Source organism: Penicillium digitatum, chromosome 4 (genome assembly GCF_016767815.1).
Source record: "Penicillium digitatum chromosome 4, complete sequence".
In the NCBI taxonomy this organism is placed as follows: Eukaryota; Fungi; Ascomycota; class Eurotiomycetes; order Eurotiales; family Aspergillaceae; genus Penicillium; species Penicillium digitatum.
Window position 1 is genome coordinate 905,204 of NC_089387.1, and position 20,346 is coordinate 925,549.

Genomic DNA, 20,346 nt, shown 5'->3' on the forward strand with positions numbered 1-20,346 from the left:
TCTTGTTCCCCTCTCCAACTACCCACTATGGACCAGCCCTCCTCCCCCAACGAGCCCAACGCTGCTGCTATTTACGATGCGCGGAGACGCCGTGGCTCCGTGGGTACCACCCAGCTCTTCGACAACATTGTTTCTACATCCAACTGTACGTTTTCCACGGTCGGATAAGATGTGAAGGCGATGGACCGGACCTATGGCTGACTTCACGACAACAGTCAACCGGGACGAAGTGGATCGCCTGCGCAAGCGCTTCATGAAGCTGGATAAGGTCGGTTGCACAGCAAGGACTGTTATGAGATGGTCTAGCATACTGAATCGTCTACAGAATGCCTCCGGCACTATCGACCGTGATGAGTTCCTCTCCTTGCCTCAAGTGTCGTCCAACCCGCTCGCCACAAGGTTAGTTGGCCCCTCGGACATGCACATTCACCCCCCCCCCCCCCCACCTACGATTCTACAATCTACACACTTTCACAGGCTAGTCCCTGACATATCTCTTTCTATGATAGGATGATCGCCATCTTCGACGAAGACGGTGGCGGTGACGTCGACTTCCAGGAATTCGTGACTGGTTTGTCAGCATTCAGCTCAAAGGGCAACAAGCAAGAGAAACTGCGGTTCGCATTTAAGGTGTACGACATTGACCGCGACGGCTACATTTCCAATGGCGAGCTGTTCATCGTGCTGAAGATGATGGTCGGCAATAACCTCAAGGACGTGCAGCTGCAGCAGATCGTCGACAAGACGATCATGGAGGCTGATAAGGATCAGGATGGAAAAATTAGTTTCGAGGAGTTCACGGATATGGTGGAGAATACAGACGTGAGCCTCAGTATGACGCTGAGTATGTTTTGATTATTTTTATCTTCTTGGGGGTCTTTGTACTAACTATGGTTCAGATCAAATCTGATTGCCCTTCTCACTGGTTGAGTGGCGACATATGTTCAGTGGGCGGTGTTTCTTCTTGGTGCTTGGCTTTCTCTTTCTTGGTCTCGACATGACATGACTCAATCATCAGCGACGCGTTTAGTAGTTTATTTTTCTCCCGATGTGGCACGGACACGTGGAAATTCTCTTCCTCATGACCTCGTTCTTTCGGCTTTCTTTCTTTCAGCGGTCATTTGTCCCTTGTCAGCTCAGGCACCCAGTGTCAATAGCAGTGCATAATCTACCCTCCAAACCATGTATATGCATGAAACCCCAACGTTTATTGCACACGAATACTCGGCCTATGCGGCCTTGTCATATATGTCTTGTAGGATCTCGACCTGTCTTTCTAGATGTCTACCAAGGCGGTAACCCCCATAACTTGTGCACAGGACTGATCTATAGATCACCGGGGAAGTAGAGGTATCAGCCACCTCCCCTCACAAACTATACCCAAAACGCCTCCTCAGTTCAACACCTCAACAACTTTACATCTGAAGACCCTAGTCCCTGCCTCATCTCAGCATGTCTGGCCAGTCACAGGCCTGAATCAACAAGCCCAACAAAACAAAGTCTTGCCGTTTCAGCCGCATGAACAACAACCCCCGTTCCCATCCGGACCAACCCTGATTTTTCCCCGACAAACTCACCTCGGCAAACCACCCAGTTCCTTTCCTTCGAGTCATCCCTTTCCTTCTGGACCGCAGTCTCGTGGACCGGATGACTCCCAACCAACAAGTCGGGTACGGGAGCAGCCACAATGACAACCCCCCCGTTCGTCCCAGCAGGCTGCGGGTCAAGATGTTGCATATTGCCTCCCATTGTTGCCTTACTCCATTTGCAGAACACAACCCATACGCAGCTAGGATGCTGTTCGATGTTGTTGCCGTCCTCCCGAACCCTGGCTCCCGTCCCATCCCTGTTGCATACCACATATGTAGGCTGTGCATGTGGCCACGCCGGAATGTATCAAAAGGAAAAAGACCAGCGGGAAAGGCAAAGGGAAACGGTTAAAAAAAAAGCAAAAAAAAAAACTACACCGGATGGGTATACTAGGGTATATGTACATGTTGTACATGTACATCACGGACTAGGTAAATAGTTTGTCGTCTACCCCAGATTCCTTACATTTGCTGGTTTCTGCGCCGATGACTACTGGCCATCTATGTAGAATGCATGGCTCTCCATCCCACACAACCATTCTCCATACGTCACCCTCTTTCCCTTCATCGTCTACCCCCGTCTCGGCGTCCGTGCTCCTGACTGGGCAACCGGACTGAGCGTGGTGAGACGATAATTTCGGAATTCCGAGGCACTGGATTCGTTGGCTCTGCAGTCCGAGATGGAAGTCGTACAAGGCGAGGCAATGTTGTTTCGAGGAATGGTGGGTTCTAATTACTAGTGTATTTTTCTTTTTTTTTTTCAACTCGAATGGTCTTCCGAGGGGGGAGGAGCAAGGGCAGGATACGGACGAGACATCGAAATGGACAGAATATCGAAAGGTAATGTTTTTTTTGGGGGGGAGAGGGGGGGGTTTCCAGTCTCTACATCAAACATCCACTGTAGGTTAGCAGTAGTCTGTTCGTTTCAGCTGGGGACTTTAGCCTCGTTATGGTTGAATGTCATGGAATTGGAGGAAGATTTTCGAAGCTTTGGGATTCTAATATTAGATATCACTAGATACTCATGCAAGTTTCGTCTGACGTGTTTGAAGATCTCTTAACCTGAAACAGGTGGTTCTACGTGCGGTCGGACATCGGGGGAATAAGTTTCCAGAACAGTACCTAAATTGTAGTAGTGTACATATGTACGGCGATTGTTTCAGGTCCTAAGATAGTTCCCTTTTTGCGCCCCATTGCAAATGCAAATGCCCCAAGTCTCAAGTCCCAAGTCCCAAGTCCCAACCCAGTTCCAGCCTCGTGTTTTGTGCGACCGGTTGGTCTCATCAACGTGTCAGGCGCCTGGTTGCGATCTACTAAGAAGCATCGAGCACACACGCAAGTCTATTGGTCCAATGGCTTAATTCCTTGAGAGCTTCTTCTTTTTTGTCTGATTTTTCACGATCTGATTCCATCATGTCGTACATCCGCAGATTGCATCATGCTATCTTGTTTCGGGTTCAATCTAGTTGGTGAGTGGACGATTTAAAGATACGCCAGGATTCAGTTTATATTAGGTACACGGAGTACTCCACCGCAAAGAATCTGGACATGTACTACTCCATAGGTTAAATATCAATAAGGTTGCGGTGTAGGCAGATCATCTCGGACCCGAGACAAGTATGAACATGTCACCTTTTTTTTTAATTTTTTTTTTTTTTCAAAATCTAGGAGGGATCTTCGTCGCATTCGCAGTGTAGGGGATAGTCCCCATCTCAACCAGGGTCGGATGCGGTTTAGGGTGGCATCATGACATGGACAATGAGGGGATTGGAGGGACGGAGGGACGGAGAGAGGGACAGAGTAAAGAGTCAACAAAATACCTTTGTCCGATCCCTCAGAATAATCTTTGCTTTTTCCCCCTTGAGACCTGAGCAATCAGATATCCCGAAAGGAAACTGACGTATGTAGGTGGCCGTCAGGGTTGCAGATCCAATCGGGCAAACAATGCCACCTATTTGAATTGATTGATGTTGGACTAGGCCCTAGGCAGTTTCATGTATAATGGATCGGGGAAAAGAAATATGCAATCATCAGATGACTTTGGATCTTATTCTTACGATCAACTATTACCTATTTCTACTATCCCTCATATCAGCCTCAAGTATCATGCATCTCCGCGAAAGTTTCCAGCAGCTGTCCGGCTAATCTCCCCGGAATGTAAAAAAGCATCCCTTTTTTGGGGGGAACTCCTAAGCTAACTATTTTCTGTAGGTGCAGTTAGTTGCGTTAAGTTATGCTTTTAGCGCCTTTGCTTTTTTTTTTCCCTCTCCATTCTACACTCTTAAGGCAAGGGGAAAATCCTTTTTATCTCAAATTTACTCTCCTTCATCAGCCCCAGGCAACATAGACGGTGTTACATACTGAAAAAAAAGGACCAGAAAAGAAAAACAGACCACCTGACCTCGAAAGCTGAACCCTTAGGTTAATAAAAAAAAAATTAAAAAAAATTAAAAAAAATTAAAAAAAATTAAAAAAAATTAAAATTAAAAAAAAAAAAAATCCCCCGTCTACTAAGGCCATATATGTCAAAAATCCCCCCCCCCCCCCCCCCCCCCCCCCCCCCCCAAAATCCTGCGAGGCCAAGAACCATTGCGCCGGGTTCCCGACTATATAGCGCCAAATGGAGTTTAGGTGTAGATCCTCGATCGTCGATCATATTATATGACTTTAGGGCTTGAATGTTTTATATATTTTGAGATTGGGAGATTTTCATTATCTTTTTGTCTCTACGCCCCGGAAAAAGCCCTAGTTTCTTCTATTCCCCCCTTGGGATTTCTCTTTTTTTTCTCTCTCTTCTACTATCCACTCGTATACACTCTTTTTACCCTTTAATACTCTACTAGACCCATTCAAGTACTGGACAATACGTATACTTGATCGATCTATCTTATTCTTATTGGAGTCCTTTTCAACCAGCTCGTTCTCTTCTTTTTAAATCCACCGTTCTGCTTCTTTAATATTGTGCCCTGCTTTCCTGCCTAATTACACTTAATACTGGGTTTTCCCTCCCCCCCTTCTTTCTGCTCTTAAATAATTTTTTTGGTTCTTTTTTTTCGTCCTGTTTTGTCCTTGTCAATTATATTGTGTTCTGGATTTGTTTTCTCTGTTACTTAAATCGGTGTCGCGGCTGCGTCAGAGGACAAGATTTGAATGTCTACTTGAACCGCAAGGATCACGTCTCATCCTTTCTTTCCCTCCTATCTTTCTCTCTCCCACCCCCCCAACCAGGGTGAAGACTTCGGTGGGAAAAAAAAAAGGTATTTTTGGAATCCCCCTCAAAAATCATCCAAGCTGGCATACTACGCAAGCCCACCGTTGTCCCCCAAGCATTGGGCTGAGCTTGATCTGCACCGATCCTGGGATAGCCTCATGGATGGCGATCAACGTATGAAGCAGAATGAAAGGTCAATGTCTCGGTCTGGAAATGCCGCTCGCAGAGCACCTGGTGGTGCAACAGATGGGTTTGACCCGGCCATACAACCACGTGGAGACCAAACGGGGATGTCGCAACCCCCGGAGCAAGTCCCGATGTCCTACGACTACGGATACACAGGTAGCTCTTTCCACGGCGGTTCCCTACAGTCGAATGACTTGCATAACTATCAACCCCAGGAGTATGTACGGGCTCAACGACCTCAACAAGCGTCGGCTATTCAACATCAGCGACGGCGCGCACAGCCTCCGGATCCGGCTGTATTCTCACCGTACGATTCTACCATGCTGTATGGGTTCGGTCAGCAGGGTCCAACCCAAGGACACTTCGAGGTTGTGCCACAGTACCAGACACGGCAGTCTGCAGCTATTGATGTCCTGTCGAACCAATTTGCCGTTCCACAGTATTTTGCACCAGAGGAATCTGCAGGGTCTGGGGTCGCAGAACTCTCGCCTTATCTAAATGCGCCACTCCAGCCTTATAACCAATCGGGCCCCATGGCACGCCCGAACACCACCCAGTCCTTTCCTGTACCCATCTCTGATTTCACTGCAATCGGTTCCGGGTCCATGAGCCGATTGGATCAGCCCCAAACAGAGTCCCAGCAACAGGAGTCGGATCAATCTAGCCTGGAGGAGGCCATCGGACGATATCAACGCATCCTGCGCCGCACTTTTGATCAAACACGTACCGGAAGATTGGTAGAAGCCGGAGGATCGCTGGTAGAAATTTCCGAGTGGCTTGTGACCAATGCACGGGATCTTGGTAAGATGCCGTCTGTTTTGTCGCCAGTTTCTTGTTGTTTTCTTTTGGTCCCGTCGGAGAAGATAGAGGAACAAGTGTCTACGGTTTACGAGGATTGTCTTCGTCTAGTAGCACAGAAATCGCCCTGCCAGTTGGGCCCTTCTTTTTTTCTTGTGGTTTTTGCCCCCAACGGTTTCTCAGTCTGCAGACACGCGTTATGCAAGAATACTATGACACTTGAGTGGATCTAGAGTGAGAGGCTAATCCGTCTGATGTGATATGTAGGCCTCCTCCATGACGACAGCATCCAGTACTCCGACCGTCTGAGGCTATGGAGCGAATTCAATCTATGCTGGCTGGCCCTGTGCCAAAAGCAAAAGGATTTGATTCTGGAAGTGATTGCAACAAGTCAGCCACCTGCGCATACGAGTCTAATTCGACGAGACCGCATGGAGACTATGGGAAGAGACCTCATTCAGCTATGTGATCAACTTGAACCACACGGATTGGTGGATTATCAAATGGGAATATGGGAAGAAGAGATACTGTCCGGTGAGTTTGCGCTATACTCCCATGCACCTATATTACCTCCTAATCATACGAATCTCAGTCTTGGGTCAATGCCTTGATCTCATGGACAGCAGGCCAGACCTTCACCACATCCCTGCCAGACCCGAAGCCACGGCAGTGCCTCGACCATGAACCAAGTCCCAAAAAGGAAACAGAAGAAGAGGAGAAAAGCCGAAAACGAAACCCGCAAAAAATTTCCAAATGCTCCAACCGTCACAATGAATTGGGTCCACTCCCAAATACGAAAGACAGGTGCCCTGACGATCGGAGAGTATACGGCCAATATCACCCAAGCGCTGCCGCCACGGAGAGGCTATTGCTTACTAGCGTCGCGCCAACCCCGATGTTGACATTTAATATCGCGGAAGAGGTAACTGGTCGCCTCTCGTCTCGCTGGGCACCAATCAACCTCCCATTCACTCTTATGAGAGATCAACCCGCCCCTCCTTCTGACTTCGGTCATTCTTTTCGTTTCCTCCACAAGAGGGGCGATCATTCGCGGCCTCTATCTTGGTCTTTGATGCTTGGTCCTTCCAAGTTATACCTATCGCATATCTCGCCCGGGCTAACGAGGCGGCTATGTGAAATACAATGTCGCATTCTCGTCATTCGCCATCAACCACAATTATCGCAATCTTCTTCTTCCCCGCTTTACCACCCCTTACTATACCCCTAATGACAAATTTTGACGAGTTGTACATAATCTCATGGTCTTTAATCTGTGGGCGGTTCTCTGTGGCTTCTGCTATTCTTCCCTATCTAAATTCTACCTTCTCTATCTCTTTTCTTTGTATTGAACCGATCTGAACTGGCTTTGCATTGGGGCGTGGGCAAAACGAACAAAAGGTCAAAGGGCATCTGGCGCAAACATGGAACGGGACCTTTGTCTTCCCGTTTTGGACTTGGGCTTGGGCTTGGATTTGTGCTCGTCTCGATTATTTTCTCTTTGGTCTGCTGAGTGATCCGTGTTGCTTGTTGCTTCGGTGTGCGATATGAATAGTTCAGCTTGGCTTTTGGCTTTTTGAATTTGCATCTCGAGCTCGCGTATCCTTGGAATTGACTGGATTGGAGACGGAGTCAATCTGTTGGACATCAAATATGAACTATTTCCACTGTTCAGGGTTGGCATATTAGAGGAGGTGGGATTTCAGTACTTATTCAAACTATTGGCTGTAGGACCCGGTGGCTCGGTCTTTGCCCTAATTGGTGCATAACAACCATGTTCATCCTTGCTCACACAGCTTTGCCGTCCAACTTGGATCCAACAAAATGTTCCGGATAACTCAAAAGTGATGTCGGACCACACTGGCATCGATTTCAACATCTGATCCCGTGTCTTTTTTCGCCTTGCAAAAAATAGGCCACTACCCAAGACGAGGAAGACGTATATGTATCATACGCAGGTGGACTTTATCATTCACTTCTCTATACTTGCCCCAATGTTTTCAGTGGAATATCAAAACCGTGGGTCTCGAGATAGGTATACAACACGCTGATCTAATCATTCAATTCAAATTCAACGTAAATCTTGGAATTGATGCCCCACATGCATCGAGAGTACCGGATATAAAACAAGTCGCGAACTCGGGGTACCGTGGTGGAATAATACAGTAGTGGAACAAAAAGGAAGTAGGAATTGCTCGAGTGATCTCGCCGACCACTTCAACGCTTGACCCAGGTAGGCATCTTGCGGGCCTTGACGTGACCAGGCTTCTTCCTCTCGACGCGACGGGCATCAACTGTGATGGCACCGGCTGTACAAGAATTGAAGTTAGCAACTGCGCCCTTGGAATGGGATTTAAAGATCGAAGCAAAGACATACCCTTCCTCAGAACCGGCTTCAACCCAGGCTCATGCAACAGCAAAGCCCGACCAAGAGCCACTGTAATCGCCTCAGCCTGACCAGTAACACCACCACCCTGTACCCGAATCCAAGCATTATACTTATCCAAGCGCTGTGTACACCTCAGCGCCCAAAGCGCACTCTCACGATCATGGACCCGCTTAAACACCTCCACAATACTCTTTCCATTAACCAGCACCTCACCCTCACCCTCCACAAGCTGCACAACAGCCGTGGACTCCTTCCTCTTTCCCTTCCCGCGAGCGCGTCCATTCTCATCTACCGTCCGGGGGACATTCTCTACTGCGTACGGGTTACCCGGACGCAAGAATGCTGCGAGTTTATCGCGCACCTCGGTAGGCACCATATCGGGCTGGATGCGATTCAGCCGTTGCAGGATCTTGACTAGCGACTTGTATTTCTTCATGGGAACGGGTTCGCCCACATAATCGCGGAATTGGGCCAGCTTGAACCACGCCATGCGTGGTGCCTCGCTGATGGCCACTGTAGGGAGTGCGGCGTGCTTCGCTTGCAGAGCTTCCAGCTGCAGGACATGGTCGATGAACCGCGGGCTGCCGGAGAAGTAGGATGGGGAGGAGGGAATGATGCGGGCGGGCTTTTGGCTGAAAGAGCCGAAGTTAATTTCTGGGGCTGCAGCCGCGGGGACGGATTCGGCTTCTGTGGCGTAGGTGCGCGTGCGGAGGGTATTGAGGGTTGTTCGGGAGGCTTGGGTCGAGGTTTTTGTGAGGGTGGAGGTTAGGCGGAGGGATTGCATCGCCTGTGCGAGGCTGCTTGGTTTGTGCCACGTCATGGCTGGTAGAATTGGCGGGGAATTCGGGGCTGGAACTCGGATCTGAGGTCCTAGATGGAGGCCGCAGATGGTCTCCGAGTGTCATGTTTTTTGTCTGGTCATGTGACGTGGCTACGGCAAGATCAGTTCCTCCGAACACCGAAGTCGTCCCGCCAGCACAAAAAACTTGCTCGCCCCTCTCATTCCTCTTCTTTCTTTTTCTTTTCTCTTCATCTTCCACACATTACATTCAAGATGGCCTTCGGAAAGCTCTACGGTCTGCCTGTATGTTTCTCTTCGACTCTGTTGCTTTGATTTATTATCTAATGTTTTCTAGGACAACGGTCGCACCCTCTCCATCCTGGTCGCTGCTAAGCACAACGACCTTGACTTGGAGCTGGTTAAGACTGAGCCCAACTCTGCTGCTGAGTTCAACACCAGCGCTGAGTACCTTAAGATCAACCCCACTGGCAAGGTCCCCGCCTTCGAGGGTGCCAATGGCTTCACTCTCTCTGAGGTCATTGCCATTGCCGTTTATGGTACGTTAAAGTTGCCTCCCTTCGACACACTCCACCACACCCCTCGGTCCATTGTTATGCCTCTCTTCTTTATGATGAGACACCATTAGTTATCCCTGTCTGAATTATAACTATTGTTATAACAACTGTTGAGAAAAAACAACTCTGAAAAAAAAATTGGCTACCCCGCTCTGCGGGAAAATATGGACTCGACCTCCCCCCTCCCCCTTTTTTTGCAATGGGCAGATGGTGCCATTGGCATCTCGAATTGCTCTATCGCTGGATCCATCCGGGTTTGAAGCAACTTGACTAAATATGTCCTGTTCATAGTTACCTCTCAGAACGAGAAGACCACTCTCCTCGGCAAGACCAAGCAGGATTACGCTTCCATCCTCCGCTGGATGTCTTTCGTGAACACCGAGGTTCTGCCTAAGTTCGCTGCCTGGTACCGCCCTCTGTTGGGCCTCGAAGGTTACAACAAGAAGACTGTCGATGAGGCCGCTAAGGTTGCCCTCAAGGCTATCTCTGCCCTCGAGACTGACCTCACTGCCAACACCTACCTTGTTGGTGAGCGTATCACCCTGGCCGATATCTTCGCTGCCTCCCTCCTTACCCGTGCCTTCGCTACTGTCCTTGACAAGGCCTGGCGCGAGGCCAACCCCGCCACCACCCGGTGGTACAACACCATTATCAACCAGGCTGCCTTCAAGGCTGTCTTCCCCGAGCCCAAGTTCGCTGAGGAGGTGATCAAGTACGTCGCCCCCAAGAAGGAGCCCAAGCCCAAGGCCGCTGCTCCCGCTGCTGCTCCCGCCGCCGTTGACGCCCCCGCTGCTGAGCCCCCCAAGGCCAAGCACGCCCTTGAGGCTCTTGGCAAGCCCACTCTCATCCTTGACGACTGGAAGCGCAAGTTCTCCAACGAGGACCCCCGCACCGTTGCCATGCCCTGGTTCTGGGAGCACTTCAAGCCCGATGAGTACTCTCTCTGGAAGGTCAACTACCGTTACAACAACGAGCTCAAGCTCACCTTCATGGCCAACAACTTGATCGGTGGCTTCCAGACCCGTCTTGAGGCTTCCCGCAAGTACCTCTTCGGTGCCCAGTCCGTGTACGGCGAGAACTACGACTGTGTTGTCTACGGCGCCTACATGACCCGCGGCCAGGAGTGGGAGCCCGCTTTCACTGTCGGCCCCGACTTCGAGGGTTACGAGTTCACCAAGCTCGACCACACCAACGAGGCTGACCGCAAGGTCATCGAGGACATGTGGTCCCAGGACGTTCCCGTCACTGTTGACGGCAAGGTCAAGGAGTGGACCGATGGCCACGTCTTCAAATAAGCGTGTTCGCCCCGATTAACTATTCCCATCTCCTATAAAATTTCATCCCCCAATACCCCGATGGACGTGCTGTGCTCGAAGACACCCCTACGCCTCATGTCCACTTCCCTCTTTCCTCTGCTTGAAATTCTTTGGGATTATCCAAATATCTTGACCATTGGTCTTACGTGTTGATTTTGAATCACGGTTATGAATACATTGCGACGCGGAATGATGATTGACTGAGCTGGTTTGGATTTTTGCTGCTATGACAATCCCAGCCAGCCAGGTCGCTGCTAGTTTAGTTCTAGCAATGACAAAACAGAGACAATTCTCTAATTTCTTGAGTGCAAGATAACATTTCCTGCAGTCCTGAAGGACCACGTAGCATTTTCTAATAGTAGGTCTTGGAGCTGTCCAGCTTGCCTATGCGAGATGTATGCTTCTAGCCAGCACAGTTGTAACACAACACTTCAGACTGGTCTCCTTCATCCCCTTCACGCTCCGTCTGTTTGCTACCTGCCCAGATGTAAATAGCCAGATAGCTACCTACTGCTTCTTCCTTCTACATCCTCCTCTCACCTTCATCATTCTGCTCGTCGGTACGTCAATCAAACTGTCTTCCTTTGAGGTGCCTATATCCTCTTACCTTTCCCTTGCCCTTAATCATCACATCTATTCCCGATTTGACTAAATGATGTAACCACAAGTTCTTTCATTCTGTGGCAATGGCTTGTTTATTGGTGATGCACAAGGCGATCTGGCAGACTATCTCTGGCCATCCTTAGTGCTAACAGCGGATGATTGTGTATCGGTGATTTGGTGAGGTGAGTGAGATACAAGAGTTAAGTCATTGATCTTTGACTAACACATCACATCACAGATTCTATTAGGATACACATTGTTGAAAAAGCAAGACATATATAGGCAGTTTGCCCCTGCCGTCAGCCTCTGCCTCCCACCTTCTCCTCCATGTGCTCAGAACAACCTTCGACCTTGGAGCTAGTCGTCTTCAATCTCCGATCTTTCTCTCGGGGTATCTATCCCATTCACAACATGCTGGCTGAAGCAGTCTTCTCCAGACCTGCCAAATTCAATTCCGAGCACAAATTGATCGTCTACAAAGGCCCGAAACACACCTACACAACTACACGGCGCCGATCATGTGAAAAATCAACGGTGCGGCCCGCAAGAAACCACCGCCTCCAACAGTGCTGGTCCTGACAAAGCAGACAAGATCCCAAGCAAAGCGTGAAGCTGATTATCATCTCTGCCCTGTCTCAGTACTATTCCAAACGCATTCGAGATCCTGGATCATTCGCGCAAAATGTCGTTGTGCCAAATTCAACTACGGCACGGCTCGAGTTCTGCTTGCTCTGAGGGGAGAGACACATCGCGAGAGGTGACTTGCAAGAGGACCAACAGACCTGCTCCGTCTTAGTGTCTTTTAAACGAACCCGAATCCAAAGTTGTACTGGAGATCACATGTCATTCGCCACATTGCAGCCGCTGGAACACTCCTGGCCTGACAAGCTTTCGGGTTCCCGACATCAAAGCTCCCATTGCCTTTCTACGGGGGATTATCTGCAAACTTATCAGGACTTGACATCGTGAAAGTGACATCTTCATATACGTTACGCGTTCCTGTTTCCTACGCAAGATTGTGGGCAGCTCTTACATCGTAGCCTAGTGGTCCGATGTGAGGTCAAGACTCGGGTTTCCAAGCATCGATCTTGGGGACATCAGTGCCGTAACACACGCAGAGTCTTGTGGTCCAACGTCTCCGAGATGAAAAAGTGACGATATAGGCAGCAAGGCTTTGCTTGCGTGCAGATGACAGGCCTATCTCACGTCGTCCCCAGGGAGGGTATAAAGGGCTTCGTGGGGATCGGTATGCCCAACGACCCAAATCTCTCAATCTACTTTTTCTTTCTCTCTCCAGCCACGGAGAGATCTGCGTGCATCAAGAGATGCCACGGAGGGATTGAGAGGTCGGTTTCCACAAAAGCCGAAATTTCGTGGGAAAAATGTCAGAAGTACTCTTCTGTGATGACTTCTGATTGTCCAGGCTCCGGGCCACAGAAAAACCATCGTCTCGACTTTCGACTTCATTTTTAAAAGGGGCTTGGAACTGCCAGCTCTAGCAGCAGGCGTGTGGGAAAGTCTCGAATCTAAATGGCCTCGTTGCAAGCTTGACATTCAGAGTTTGGGAGGAAGAAAAGTGCGAAAGTTGAGATGGGGGGGACAAATCTCTTGATCGTTAGGTTCTGTGGACACAGAAATGCCCTGCTCTAACATGACTAGGACGATGGTGATGAGTACAAATGCGCGTGGTAGATCAACGACCACCATAGACTCCAGACCGTCTTTGGTTCAGCTGACTACGGGACCAACTGAGACTACGAGTAATGGTAGAGTGTTAGACTTGTGCGGTACCTGGGTAACAAAGTTCCCTCAACGAGCAGTGCAGGGAATAGTCGGCTATGAGGATTTTCCACGGCCTAGGGAAGATGCAAAGCTGTGGGAAGTGGGAGTTGAAGACAGGTTTATTAGGCAAAGTGCTCAGAGTGAAACTAGAACCTGAGGGAACACAGAGACATTTGGGGGGTAGAAAAAGCCGTGGAAGGGATAGTGTTGCCATGTTACCATCGAGTGTCCTGCTATTCTTGTAGTCTCATTCTTCAGTCTACTTCACTCTACATATAAACCAAGACTGACATGGTAGAGCCAATGCCTTGACAATGTGTGCATACGTATGGTTATCTCAACACACAGTCATCACTGGTCTAAACTATCCACTGGGACCTTTTAAAGAGGCAAAAAAAAAAAAATTACACAGGGCGGGATATCTGTGAAAAACAGAAACGAAAGACAGAAGAAAATTGTCCCTCACAGAATCCAAGTATCAGGCTTGAGAACGAAACCTCAACGCTTCGCAATCCCAATCCCAAGCCCCTCCTCAAGCCGATCAAGCAACGAATTGCTCGATTCAACCGACGAAACTGGTGACAACTCGCGGTTGTGCTTCGCTCTCGACGTAGTCACGGCATCCGGCGGAACGTACGTATCAACATCCAATTCCATCCCCACAGTCACATCTGCGTCTGGAGGGAGATATTCAGGTGATAATCCGCTTCCTAGGATGTTTGCAGCATTGGCGGCGTGAGCAGCTGCAGAGGCGGATTCGAAGACCGTCTTGGAACCGGAGCCAGAAGCAGACGCAGAAGCATGTTCAGCACTAAGCTCGGGAGGAGCAGCAGCAACACTTTTCTTCCGGAAGTTACATCTTTCTTGTGCAGTCTGAGATCCAGGAGGAGGCGTGGGAGGATCAACTTCCCGCTGCGCCCTTCTGTCTGCGGCCTTCTGTCTGCGACGAATGGATTTCTGGCCTGTGCCCATTCGAACATGAACCTGATCGGATACTTCTGGCTCGTTGCTGGCGACGGATTGGTTGCTCGTTACGTTGTCGTAGCTCGGGGTTGGATTACTGTGTGTCTTTCGGGATTCTGCTTCAGCGGCGGCTTTTGTGGCAAGACTGCCCTCTTCCCTGGCTCGTTTGCGCGCTTTGCGAGACATTTTGATTTCAGTCTTTTGGTCTTCTGTTTTCTGCTGGGCTTGTGTTGGTTTTGTGGCTGGTAGTGTCGGGTTGGTTGTTGCAGTACTGGCGGTTGCCATGTTTGGGGTATTATTTGCGGTGGCCGCTTTTGCTCTGAGCTTGGCTTTCTTACTCTTCTTGGCCATGGACTTAGCAGTTGTAGGGGCAGGGATGTCTCCTGAACCATCGAGGGTCATGGTAACGCCATTGGAGCCGCCACTCAACTGCTTCGGGAGGAGACTCATCCCGCCATCCTCATTGTCTACAGAATCTTCATGGAGCCCAATATCCAATTCCAGAATGCTACCCTCGCCTTTGTCCACACGCTCGTTCCAGACGCGTAGGACCTTACTTACGTCATCGTGGTGGGCGAGATAATCAAGCCGGGCGAGGACCTTTGCGAAGAGCTTCGTCTCATCGATATTGGGATCATCGGCGAATTCCGGAATCTCGAGGATATTGAACGGCTCGCTGGAAGCCTTGAGCTTACTATCGTCAATGAGGATGGTGTTTGTCTGGTCCCAGCGATGGCCCGCGGGGAGCTTTGCAGCCTCGGCCTCACGAAGCTTTTGCTTGCGATTCTTGTGTGGCGGCTTAGTGCTTGGTGATTGGGCCGGGGGATCTTTCAGATGCTCATTGCCTGGGAATGCGCCTTGGATATTTGCTTCCGCCCAGACTTTGTGCAGCTCCTTGTAGACCTGGAGCTTTTTGTTGTATTGGCCGGCGGTGAGGCCGAATTTGTCGCGTCCCCAACGGGCGACGAGAGCGTCATGCATGGGACCTGGGAAGATCTGGTCACAGACTGCGTTTACAGTCGGGGGCTGGGAGCTGGACCAGATCATGACTTTGTAGTTTTTGATTAGCATGGCTAGGAAGTGATCTAGACCGGTGCGCCTGGCGAATTTCGGTGGAAATTTGCGAAGTTTGCGGTAGATTAAGGTGCCGTTGAGATCGAGGATGATGAGGAGTGGTCGCTTTTCTGTCTTCTCTGGCTTCAGCGAAGCTTGATTTGTGTATTGCAGTGTTGGAAGTGGGACTTTGACTGGCGGTGTTGGCGATCGTTGTCGTTGAAGATCAGGTGTGAACCGTTGTCCTGCGCTACTGGCCATCGTGCTCATAGGTCGGGTGTTTTGGAAGGGTGGTGGGGTATTCATATCGAACGGGAGGAGAGGAAATGGGGGTGGAAGTGGCATCCCGCTATCAAAGCCAGGATACACCCAGGGCATGTTCTGCGCCATCTGGAAGAAGGCTTGATCCATGCCCATTGGATCTTGGGGCAAAGTATTCAAAGCGCCAAACAATTGTTGGCCTTGTCCTGAAGGCATTTGTGGTTGGTGCTGTGGCGTGGCGGGAGGGTGGCCCCGAGATTGATAGGCATGTGATGTTTGATTGGTTTGTGGAATCTGATAACCAAAAATCGAGTTCACATTTGGCGCAGGGGTGTACTGCGACTGTGGAGGATTGCCTTGCACAGGATAGTCCCCATACCCCACCCTGCGATGTGTATGTCGAGGGGGCGCATTGCGGTCCCAGGAGCCATGTGACGGAGCTGGCCGGCTGGCCCCCCGTCTATTATTTATTGATGCAGGGTTCATGTTCACCACATTATAAGCTGAATTGGCATACTGCGGGATCGGATTCGACTGGTGTTCGAGATCAGCGGCGTTAGACGCACGCTTCGATCTTTTTTTTGCGCGAGACAGCTTGAAAGACGTGGGACGTGACGAGAGCAAAGTAGAGAATCTCAGTCCGGATTTCAAGGTACCCGAATATGACTTTGTAAGAAACTGTTTAAAAAGCAAGTCAGAATAAATCAACAATTGGCGAACATGCTATCCACGTAGCGGATGGTAGTGGGGGCAATACCTGATTGGTTGCTCTTGGAAGAGGCTGAGAGCAAGGCGATGAGATATCTGTAACGAGGGAGTGAGGGAAGGCTCGACCACGCAGAGCGTGTAGGGACATTTACAAGAACAACAAACACAAATTGGTTAAGAACGTTCGTCGCAACATCAGGTCATCGCGAAAAATATCTAATCAGTTCTTATCGCTTTGACCGCCCAAAGCGGCAATATTTTTCTTTTTGACAGTTCTTCCTCCGCGGGGGTTTCCAACTACAGCAACAACAAGATGGCTATTTCTGATATGCTCAATCGCCGAGTGCGAGCTCGGCCAGAAGATGATGAGGTCTACTCTGAGGCATCAGGGTCTGAGAAGGGTTCACAAGATGACTCGGATGCTGAATCCAACGGCTCCATCCGATCAGTAAGCCAAGCACACAATCACGTTAGTATCAAAGCTAACAAACAATTCAGCCCCCAGATGACTCCGAAGCCGAGGATGTAGGCACAGGCTCCGATTCTGAAGCCAGCAACTCCGACATCGAAGAAGAGCCCGAATCCGAGCAAGACTCCGGCGACGATTTCAAAGCCTCCCTAGCCGAAATATCTTTCGGCGCCCTTGCCAAAGCGCAAGCCTCGATGCGTGAGAGGAATCGCAAAGAAAAGCATGCCCCTAAAGAAGACACATCCTCAACCCTAGACGACATCCGCACGAAGCTCCGCGAAGCGCGCGAACAAAAGCTCGAAGCAGCCTCTAAATCCAAAACCAAAGAAAAGAAAAGAACCTCCAAGCACGCACCGATGGAACAATCCTCCAAACGGGCCGTGACGCGTAAGCGCACAGTCGTCGAACTTCCCCCCACGCCGCGATCCCGGGACCCGCGTTTCGACGCGGCGGTCATGGGCCACAGCGGGGTTGGGAAGCACCCGCATGGCGGAACGGCGTATGCGTTCCTGGACGAGTACCGGGCATCTGAGCTGAATGATTTGAAGGAGCAGATGAGGAAGACGAAGAATCTTCAACAGAAGGAAAAGCTCAAGGGGGAGATTCGACGGGCGCAGGACAAATTGCGGTCTGCGCAGAATAAGAAGCGGGAGGCGGATGTGCAGGCTGAGCATAAGAAACGGGAGAAGCAGTTGATTCGGGAGGGTAAGAAGGTTAATCCTTATTATCTTAAGAACTCGGAGTTGCAGAAGCAGGTCCTTGAGAGGAAATATGAGGAGATGGGATCGAGGGAGCGGGCCAAGGCGCTTGAGAGGAGGCGGAAGAAGATGACTTCCAAGGAGAGGAAGGAGATGCCTTGGGAGAGGAGGGGGGCTGAGGGTGGTCATGATGGAGGCATGCCCAATGGGGGGAAGAGACGGAGGTTGGAGTAGACCTTTTTTTTTTCTCTAAAATTGGGTTACGGCGTTGATCTGTTGGGGCATGAAAAGCACATAGTCTTATACATTTGAGTATCCAAAATCTGTCTACTTGTCCACGGATGTGTTCTATTATGATCTCGAGTGAGGTGTGAAGCATTTGAATCACCAGTCTCGGAGCTGACGGCCAACACGACAGCAATAGCAAAGGCTTGCAAAGAGAAGAAAATGTGGCATTTGAAGGAGGCCAATAAGAGGCAGAGAACTCGTTACCATAATGATTCATCTCCCAAAAACAAGTCCAAAAGGTATAGTACGAAGCACATAGAACCGCCAACGCCCAAAGCAAACTTAATGCAGAAAAGAACCCGAACACAAAATTTTTATGGGGTGCCAAGGCGCCCTGTCGATACTGTCATAGCATAGGTAACATGATATTGATGCAAGCATAACGGGTGTGGTGGGAAGGGTTTCCCGACTCGATCGTCCAGGACGAGTCGGAGATGATGGAAATTCACATTTGCCCAGGCATTAAACCATTCGGAATTGGACTTGCCAAGGAGACCAAAAGGGTGCCTGGGACTTGAGAGCATCAGAAGTCTTTGCATTCCAAGGCAGTAAACTCCCCAGATGTGATAATAGATACGATGATGGCATCAGCGATGATCGGTTGGGTCGGACATTTGCTGGCAAGTAGGTTCGAGCAAATTCCATCATTGCTTGAAACTTGCCGGAGCAGAGCCAGCCCTAGACCTCTGCAATTGGCATTGCTTCTGAAACCGAGAGAGCAGTGTCGTATCACGAGTGGAACAGATCCCAAGCCCGTGCACAGAGACCCAAAAATTCATCCTTCTTTCTCCGCTGCGTCTCGGGCGAGTCTCTTCCTGCACCGAAAGGTCCAGGGAACGAAGCATGTGGACCGGGCATGGCAGCTGGGTTGGACCGATATTGAGAGTCGGGGCCATGACCCAGCGGTGGACTTCCGTTGTCGCGTTCATACTCACTCCGAGGGCGCCGACGTGCTGTGGCATCGGATGGAGCGAACATGCCAAATGAGGCAGGAGGCGGACCGTGTGGCGCTTGGGGTTCTGGAGCAAGACTCGTAGTCTTGGGGCCTGTGTGGAGTATTTGTGGAGATGGCGGGGTGGGAGGTTGGTGACCTCCATAATGGACAATGCGAGGCAGCAGCTCCTCTCGTCCACCGGACATCTCTTGCACGGCCTCTTCGGCTGAGCGATATTCGCGTGGTCGGTTGGGAGTTTGGGACATGCGACCTGGCGGACCAGGAGAGGGTATCGGCCCCAGGTTGTTGGATTGGGAGGAGTTGGTGCTCGATGCATTCAAGTGGATATTAGCGAGGCCGGAATCCCGGTCGCGACCCAATGCATCAGAACCGAAGACGTCGGAGAGAGGGGGGAGACGATTGTTTGTTTGAGTTGCCGGCAGCTGATGCATGTGGGAGGTCGAGCCCAAGGTCGGACTCTGATTGACAACATGGCGAGTCAATGGTTGTGGCTGGTACCGGCCAGTGAAAGTCTGGTGAAGCGGAGCAGATTGGATGACTCGCTCGTTTGCGAACTGGGAGGCGGATGGAGGGACGATGGAGAGGCCGGCCGGAGGTCTACGCTTTCCGGTTTTGGGCATACCCATCCCATTCGACTCGGAAGGCTTAATACCGTCTGGACCATCATCTTTGGCAGATCTCTGCATGCGCTGTTCAATGATCGACCGCTGCTGATCCCGCACGGAGAGGCTGCGCTGCAGCTGCTCTCGCATGATCGGATCGTGGGTCTGGAAGCCAGGCGACAGGCACGCCAGGCCGACATGTTGCATCGAGGCTGTCAAAGGTCCCCCCGGAGGACGAACGGACAACCCACTGGAGGATGGAAGACTAGTTGAAAGGTCCAACTTTCGAGGCCGGGGCCGACTCTGCATCCGTGGGGAGGAACCGGGTTCCTTCTTTACAGTGATTTGTGGGCCTCCGTTGCCCTCTTGGGACCTACGAATCATGTCAATACGTGAAACCCCGATTCCATGATAAACGTCTTGACTTACGGAGACGCTGGACCTCTCTTCTCGGTCGGGGAACCGTGTGCCGCGGATCCATGCTTGGGGCTTTTGGACATTCGAGGCGGAGAGAGATTGGACGGGACGTTGTTCGGAGGAGCCAAAGACGGAAGGTTTCTCGGGCTAGGGTTCCGAGTAGGGTGTGGTGATGACAAGGGGGCCGCCGCTGCGGATGCAACTGCGGTGGACATGGTCGGCGGAGACGATGATTCGAGTTCCTTCGGGTATAGTATCACGATGCAAGTGATGGTGCAAGTAACAAGTACTTCACTGTGTATTGACTCGATAAATCTCCTTCGCAGGATGCAAGGGCATCTGGAATCGACGCGGGCAAGGTTCGAAAAGCAGATCGAAACGTAGGATCGGCCAGCTCGATATATCCAAGTCGGAGAGTGGCAGAGAATCCCTCCAAGATGGAGAGATAGGCGGTTAGGCGTCAGGCGGCAGTGTGACAAAAGAGTCCAGAGATACAAGCGAGAGAAATGGACGAGAAAATGTGAAGGAGGGGGGTCAGCAGTCTGGGCCTTGAGGTCAAACGGTAAAAAAAAAAAAACAAAACAAAACAAAAAACAAAAAACAAAAAAAGTTCAAAGGAAAGATGAGATCCAAAGCTATCCAGGGAGGGGGGGGGGGGGGGGGGTTAATACTAGTACATGTAGCCAAGTCAAAGTACCCAGTACG

At 50.4% G+C, this 20,346-nt stretch overlaps 7 protein-coding genes across 7 annotated transcripts; 4 read left to right on the plus strand and 3 right to left on the minus strand.

Annotated features, from left to right (window-relative positions):
* Positions 1 to 27: 27 nt before the first annotated feature.
* Pdw03_0299 (Calcineurin Ca2+-binding regulatory subunit CnaB) lies at positions 28 to 910 on the plus strand (the record flags this gene model as incomplete). Its single annotated transcript, XM_014682002.1, has 5 exons — positions 28 to 145; positions 216 to 268; positions 326 to 399; positions 510 to 844; positions 900 to 910. The coding sequence occupies 5 exons, from the start codon at positions 28 to 30 to the stop codon at positions 908 to 910; spliced, it is 591 nt and encodes a 196-aa protein (XP_014537488.1).
* Positions 911 to 4,958: 4,048 nt separating this feature from the next.
* Positions 4,959 to 6,468, plus strand: Pdw03_0300 (37S ribosomal protein S9, mitochondrial; the record flags this gene model as incomplete). Its single annotated transcript, XM_066099562.1, has 3 exons — positions 4,959 to 5,787; positions 6,052 to 6,318; positions 6,377 to 6,468. 3 exons carry the CDS (start codon positions 4,959 to 4,961, stop codon positions 6,466 to 6,468), a joined length of 1,188 nt encoding a protein of 395 aa, XP_065957289.1.
* Positions 6,469 to 7,998: 1,530 nt separating this feature from the next.
* On the minus strand, positions 7,999 to 8,990 carry Pdw03_0301 (mitochondrial 37S ribosomal protein uS9m; the record flags this gene model as incomplete). Its single annotated transcript, XM_014682005.2, has 2 exons — positions 7,999 to 8,090; positions 8,159 to 8,990. The coding sequence occupies 2 exons, from the start codon at positions 8,988 to 8,990 to the stop codon at positions 7,999 to 8,001; spliced, it is 924 nt and encodes a 307-aa protein (XP_014537491.2).
* A 234-nt stretch (positions 8,991 to 9,224) lies between these two features.
* On the plus strand, positions 9,225 to 10,821 carry Pdw03_0302 (Translation elongation factor EF1B, gamma chain, conserved; the record flags this gene model as incomplete). Its single annotated transcript, XM_014682006.1, has 3 exons — positions 9,225 to 9,254; positions 9,307 to 9,508; positions 9,818 to 10,821. 3 exons carry the CDS (start codon positions 9,225 to 9,227, stop codon positions 10,819 to 10,821), a joined length of 1,236 nt encoding a protein of 411 aa, XP_014537492.1.
* Positions 10,822 to 13,725: 2,904 nt separating this feature from the next.
* Pdw03_0303 (NLI interacting factor) lies at positions 13,726 to 15,720 on the minus strand (the record flags this gene model as incomplete). The annotated part of the gene is made up of 1 exon (XM_014682007.1): positions 13,726 to 15,720. The coding sequence occupies one exon, from the start codon at positions 15,718 to 15,720 to the stop codon at positions 13,726 to 13,728; it is 1,995 nt and encodes a 664-aa protein (XP_014537493.1).
* An 805-nt stretch (positions 15,721 to 16,525) lies between these two features.
* On the plus strand, positions 16,526 to 17,613 carry Pdw03_0304 (rRNA biogenesis protein rrp36; the record flags this gene model as incomplete). Its single annotated transcript, XM_014682008.1, has 2 exons — positions 16,526 to 16,660; positions 16,711 to 17,613. The coding sequence occupies 2 exons, from the start codon at positions 16,526 to 16,528 to the stop codon at positions 17,611 to 17,613; spliced, it is 1,038 nt and encodes a 345-aa protein (XP_014537494.1).
* Positions 17,614 to 18,396: 783 nt separating this feature from the next.
* Positions 18,397 to 19,856, minus strand: Pdw03_0305 (uncharacterized protein; the record flags this gene model as incomplete). Its single annotated transcript, XM_014682009.1, has 2 exons — positions 18,397 to 19,597; positions 19,654 to 19,856. 2 exons carry the CDS (start codon positions 19,854 to 19,856, stop codon positions 18,397 to 18,399), a joined length of 1,404 nt encoding a protein of 467 aa, XP_014537495.1.
* Between the last annotated feature and the right edge of the window lie 490 nt (positions 19,857 to 20,346).